The sequence below is a fragment of the Vigna umbellata genome, chromosome 5, assembly GCF_029865625.1.
Source record: "Vigna umbellata cultivar VRB3 chromosome 5, Vumbellata_1.0, whole genome shotgun sequence".
NCBI lineage: Eukaryota > Viridiplantae > Streptophyta > Magnoliopsida > Fabales > Fabaceae > Vigna > Vigna umbellata.
Genome location: NC_142169.1, coordinates 51707431 through 51713445, shown reverse-complemented (window position 1 = coordinate 51713445; position 6015 = coordinate 51707431). Strand labels below are relative to the sequence as shown.

The following is a 6015-nucleotide window of genomic DNA, read 5'->3' as shown; positions in this document are numbered from 1 at the left end:
AATCAACATCCCTACAATAAAAATAGGAAACTTAGATCAACAAGTATGCTGGATGGTTGTGTTGTGTGGCTAATTGCACGTAAATCTTATCATTTTCAAGTTTACACTGAACTGGTGCAAGACAATTTTTTCTGACCAAAACACTAAAACCAGCTAAAAAACTCCACCATAACAAACAAGAAGCTAGTGATCATCGATCCAAACCTTTTACCACCTACGTGTTCACAGAAAGTTTCAATCTTTGAACAGAAGCAAAACTGCCCAAGACCCAAAATCACAGAGTCCAGTAGAATTATTGAATGCAAACGAGATTAAGAAATGGGAAATCATTCACCGACAGAAATTGTCAAGGGTTGTTGAAAAAAATTAATTTTGTTGACAGAAACGTGAGAGATAAAAATTGAGTGCGGTATCTTTCTTTCTTGCTTCACATTCTAGTTTGCTGCTCATTACAAATTCTCTGTTTTAAAAGCATTACTTTTAAACTGTACTAACTACTAATATATTGCAAAAACTTTTCTCATAATTCAGATGCATAGTACAACTATTATAAGAGAAGCATCAGTTTCTGATGTGTACCAGAAGCTAACCTTTTACAAACCACCCCTCTAAGTTGTGTATCAACATTTAGAATTACTGTAGTTGCTTGTATTAATTTTCATTCAAGTGTAAGAAAGGTTTTCTTGCTGCTAATCAACTTCTGATTGTAGAGAATCAGCTTGAGAAAACTAAATCAGAAATTATTTCCAATATTTTGTGCAGAAAAAGGCATAAGAAAACAAAAAAGTTATTCAACCCTCCCTCAAGTCACTCTCTTGTACAATTCACAGTACATCAATACTCTTCTCTCATGACAAATATCTAAATTTGACTGTTGAAGTTTACAGTCAATTTGAACATTTGAAGATGTCAATTGTACATTAAAGTCTTGTCTCTGATATTTCACTTAGAAAATTTTCTGAATGTCAATGTGACACCTTTCTAATGACTAAAAAGAAGTGTCTTTGAATATGTTGAGAGCATGAGCAGTATCAGAACACTTGCCAATCATCAGAAAGTGATTTTCATAAAAGATGATTTCTTCAAAAAGCCATTCAGCAGTGCTTCATAGGTCTTGGACTGACAAGGTCTCAGTAATCATTAATTAGCCTTCTGATGAAATGCTCACCTTTTCTTTTTTTATCAATTTTTTCAAATGCATAGCAATGCCATAAAATTCAATTTCTACCTTGCACAATATGAAAATGATCCACTGCATTGTTCCAAAACACTAACAGTTGCAATTAACTAGTCTTGTTTGTTATTGCAATGCTGAGTCTCCACTGGGTGTGAACTTCCAATGATAGATGTTATGGCTGCCATAAGAGCTGCACTGAACTTGGGGTCTGTGGTTATAGCAGCTGTTGCTGCATTTACTGTGTCAGCAAATGAAGCAGTTTCTGTTCCCTGAGAGGCATGTAAGGTAGAAAGCTTACTCTGGTGAAAAAAATTTGGTGCCAAAAGTGGGGAAAGTAGGCTGAGTTGGTAATCCTGTGGTGGATCTTGTTGTGAGGAAGTATTAATATTATTGGTGGGAGTTTGAGTGAGATCCAAAGTGATAGTTGGAAATGGAGCTGAAGCTGAGAGGGTTGCTAAGTTATGTGAAAATGGAAGCGTTGCACTTTCTAAAATGTTTGGGTGTAGAAGGCCATCTGAGCTTGGCATTGATCCTGAAAGAAGCATTGATGCAGCTGCAGATGTGGTGGATGCCATTGGTTTGGCAGCTGGAGGAAGTACATGATTATGCTGTCCTTCATATGTTGTGATCAACACACTTTGATCTTCTGCACTCCTTTGCACCTTTAATGGAGCATTTGGCCAATAGTTAATTCATGCAACCTCATCATACAGATAATCTTTGATCTTTCTGTTATCATCTTACAATTTGATCTAACAGTAATTATTTCCATAACAAAAGTAAGTAGATATATATAAACAGTAGATTGTATATACTTGTTTCCGAACTGGGCAACCAGTCCCCATTGAACAACGATAATAAGCTCTTGGACATGGGTTCCCTTTAGCCATCTTCTGCCCATACTTTCTCCATTGACATCCATCAGAAATCTGACACCAATTCATGAAAACAAATAATCATTTAAACCATTATTTTCAACAATATATTAATACATACACGACCTATTTTCAACTTAAGCCTATTCCATTTTTTTCTTTCTTTTGAAACTGTGTATCTAATGCTTATAATAACATCATTAAAAACTTTCTACATGCAGACTTCATAACTCAGATTATACACTAACCATAGAAGAAACAGATCTTGCTCGAACTGATACACGAGCTTTCTTGATCATTGACATGGTTTCTGACGCTTCATCAACATCCTTGAAAGAACTCGATCTTGAGACTTCGTTTGAGAGCCACCTTGGAATAGCTTTCTCAGATGTCTCTAACTCAGCAACATCTTTATTAGTGTAAATCTTCTGTTTCTTGCTCTCAATCAAGTCGATCTTGTTTTTGCTCTCTTGTAGTTTTCCCTTCGAATATTGCTGCGAATTCTCTTCCTTCATAGCAACTCCAATATCCAAGAATGGCCTCGGAATCATATCAGCTTTCTTACCCTTCATAGAAACCACATTTCAGAGAGTTTATTATGGTAGCCACTGCATGAAATCCTTCTAATGGGGTGTGAGTTCAGGTTTATATATGCACTCTTATATCCCAAAACCAAAACCATTATATATATAATTGCCCTATTGTAGGGTAGAATATAACAGTAGCACCAGTAAAGAAAATTCAAAGAAACTCGGAAGTTGTTAAAACCCAATTGAACAGATGTTGGATTGTGTAATTTTATCCTAAATAAAACGGAGATTAAAACCTTCCACTGTTAATTACTACGATTAATACCTACAAATCATCATTCAAGAGAATTACATAAAAAAAATAATTTAACATGAGTTGATTATATCGATTTAAACAAGAGAAAGAACGAGATTTTGTCAAAATTCATGAGCAAAAGTGTTTCGTCTTTGCTCTTTACCATTCATTTTGTTGCAATTTAATAATAGTTCTACAGAATAACTAATTTTAATTAATAGATATATAATTAGAAAAAAGCAGATTACCTCATTCTTACGTTGTTTCTCTATCTGTTTGATAAGTTGATTGTGTAAAGCATGGTACTTATCGTTCACCTTATCAACCTCATCTCTCAAGCGTTGATTTTCAGCATTCATGTGGTGCAATTCAGCTAGCATAGCTGCAAACTGTGTGAACCCAGAAAAGGGAATTTGTAAGTAAACACACATAAATCATGTTGCATATCTAAATTCTTTGATCTCAAAAGCCAACGTTTGAAAAACTTTAAGAAGAAACACATACATTGACAGAAAGACAAGTACCTTATTATCTCTTTCATTCCCCCTTGCTTCCGATGATCCTTCTCCCACAGTTGATCTATTGGTAGGAGAAGTCTTTGTAAGGAGATCTAAACTAGTCTGCAAATCACAACATATTAGAAGCATAAGATTTATATAGATAATACAAAGGAGAAGAAATAATTGAAAGAGTTTGGTACATCGACATGAAGCTCCATTTGGTGCAGCATTTCGTGATCATCGGGAAATACATTTTTGTTCTTTCTGTTGTTGTTGTTGTTTGCAAAGAAATCCATCTCATCCATGGCTAGTGTTTTGCCATCAAAGAAGATGATTGGAGAAGAATGTGTGACTGGTGGAAGATCAGAGTCATGATTGGAGGTAGCTTCTTCCATGTTGTGGGTGTAAGTGAGTATGGTTATAGAATGAGAAAAGGGTGCATTAATGAAGAAGATAGAAAGAAAGAGTATGAAAGAAGAGTCCTATATAGTTCTGGCAATGAATTGATAAAGGAAGATGTGAAGAGAGAAAGAGAAGGGTTTGATTCTGAGAGGTTGAAGTCAGAGATAATGAGATGCAATGGACTCGGCAACAAAAATGGTTTGGACTAAGACCAAATATTATGTTATGTGGAGGGATTCAAATACTAATTAATATTGAATATTTTGGAACTGAGGTAAGATGGTGCGTAACACTCTCCACGTGTCACTTTCTCATAGGGAAACCACCCAACAAAATAGCACAGACAGTTGTTTGAGACATAGTCTTCTTTATCAACTTTTATTAGAGACACACGTCTGACTTCTAAATTCTCAGCATTGACAATACACCAAAATATAAAAAACTACCAATCAATACACATTTCTAAACACTAATTTCTTTCTTCAATAAATTATTTTATCCAAAAAAACCGTTTTCAAATGTTGACCACGGATATATATAAATAAAAGGATGCACAAAAATATTTTTACAAAAGTTAAAATTAGTAAATATTTTTTATGTATATAATAATTTTATATTGTTTAGAAGTAGATGTTTAAAATAGTCTAAATATCTATTCTATAATATGAGATATCTTTAAACATAAATCTGTGATAAATTTCTAATTTTCAAAATGAATAATATTTTAAATGTATATAATGATTAACTTTAATGACCAAACACTTAGACTTTAACTAAAAATTCATATTTCTATTATGTTGAATAACATCACTTAGAATCGAAGCCAATTGTGATCCAAACAATAAAAAAGGAGTGATTCTCCTTGTACCTCACCTATTTCACCATGCACCTCCAAATTTACATATTTGTCCTTCATTGATTAAAGTCAAAACATAATTAATAATGACTTAATAATGTCCTAACTGTCAATCATCCTCCTAACCACCAATTTATGTATAAACTCTAGTATGCATGCACCTCCTTTCTCTTTTGCAGTTTTTCCACTTGCACGTGATACTAACATTTTCAATGTTTGATTTTTTTCTGGGTTGAGAGTTGAGAGGTTATAGAGTGTAGTGGTTGTGCTGCGTGTTGGTGGTATTGTGGATATTGGACGAGAAGAAGGTGGTCACAGAAAACTCGAAGTAGTCACAACTCTTGGTTTAATATTTAAACACCGTAACCGCACTTCGAACTGTGGTTCATTGGTGGCACACTTCAATCTGCGGTTTCACTGCGCATTTTAAAAACCTTAACCACACTTCGAAGTGTGGTTCAATGGTGGCGCACTTTGAACTGTGGTTTTACTGTGCAGCTTAAAAAAATTAACCACACTTCGAAGTATGGTTCAATGGTGGCGCACTTCGAACTGTGGTTGTACTGTGCATCTTAAAAACCTAAACCACACTTCGAAGTGTGGTTCAATGGTTGCACACTTCGAATTACGGTTCCACACTTCCCACACCAATCCATGCATCATAATATCTAAGAGTAAGGGATCAAAAGAACTAATCCAGAAAAAGCTAAGCTTGATGTACTGAAATGTCGGAGAAGAAGATAGCTGCTCACCACGACACCAACACGAAAGACTGGAAGGAGCGCTCACCTCGTTAACAAAAATGGTGAAAAAGGAGACAGGAGGGGAGCACGGGAGGAGTGCGAAAAACTCCATGAAGGGGTGTAGGGTTTCAAAACTGAGATGCGACAGAGGAATGTTTCTCTGTGTAGTGGTTTTTGTAGTAAATGGGTCAGCTTTTTACATAATCAAAATAAATAATATGGGTACAGTTGGAATTAGAAAAGAATGGAAGGTGCAGGATGAAGTTGGTGAGGTGTAGGAAGAACCGCTCATAAAAAAGTCATATTTTATATATATATATATATATATATATATATATATATATATATATATATATATATATATATATATATATTTCTTCATGTTTTCATTGGTGAGGAGAAAACCATGTCACTAGTACATTGATTATATTAGTGAAAAACCTTTAGATGAAATGCTAGAAATACACCCTCCAAAACACTCTAACGAATTAAAAGTTAATGAAAAACACCAAAAAAAAAAGGGGGGTTTATCACTTTTTTTTTCTTTCTTTTAATTATGATTTTCTGACTTTTAATAAATTATAACTATAATAACAAAAATAAATGCTCTAGAATATTTATAGTGAGTTGTTAGCTC

The 6015-nt window shown here is 34.3% G+C and overlaps 1 protein-coding gene across 1 annotated transcript; it reads right to left on the bottom strand.

Moving 5' to 3' along the window:
* Positions 1 to 732: 732 nt before the first annotated feature.
* Positions 733 to 3956, bottom strand: LOC124838075 (putative WRKY transcription factor 31). Its single transcript, XM_047313593.2, has 6 exons — positions 3578 to 3956; positions 3402 to 3497; positions 3126 to 3266; positions 2301 to 2618; positions 1993 to 2106; positions 733 to 1839 (listed from the first exon to the last, which is right to left on the bottom strand). Exons 1-6 carry the CDS (start codon positions 3770 to 3772, stop codon positions 1288 to 1290), a joined length of 1416 nt encoding a protein of 471 aa, XP_047169549.1. The 5' UTR covers positions 3773 to 3956; the 3' UTR covers positions 733 to 1287.
* Positions 3957 to 6015: the final 2059 nt, after the last annotated feature.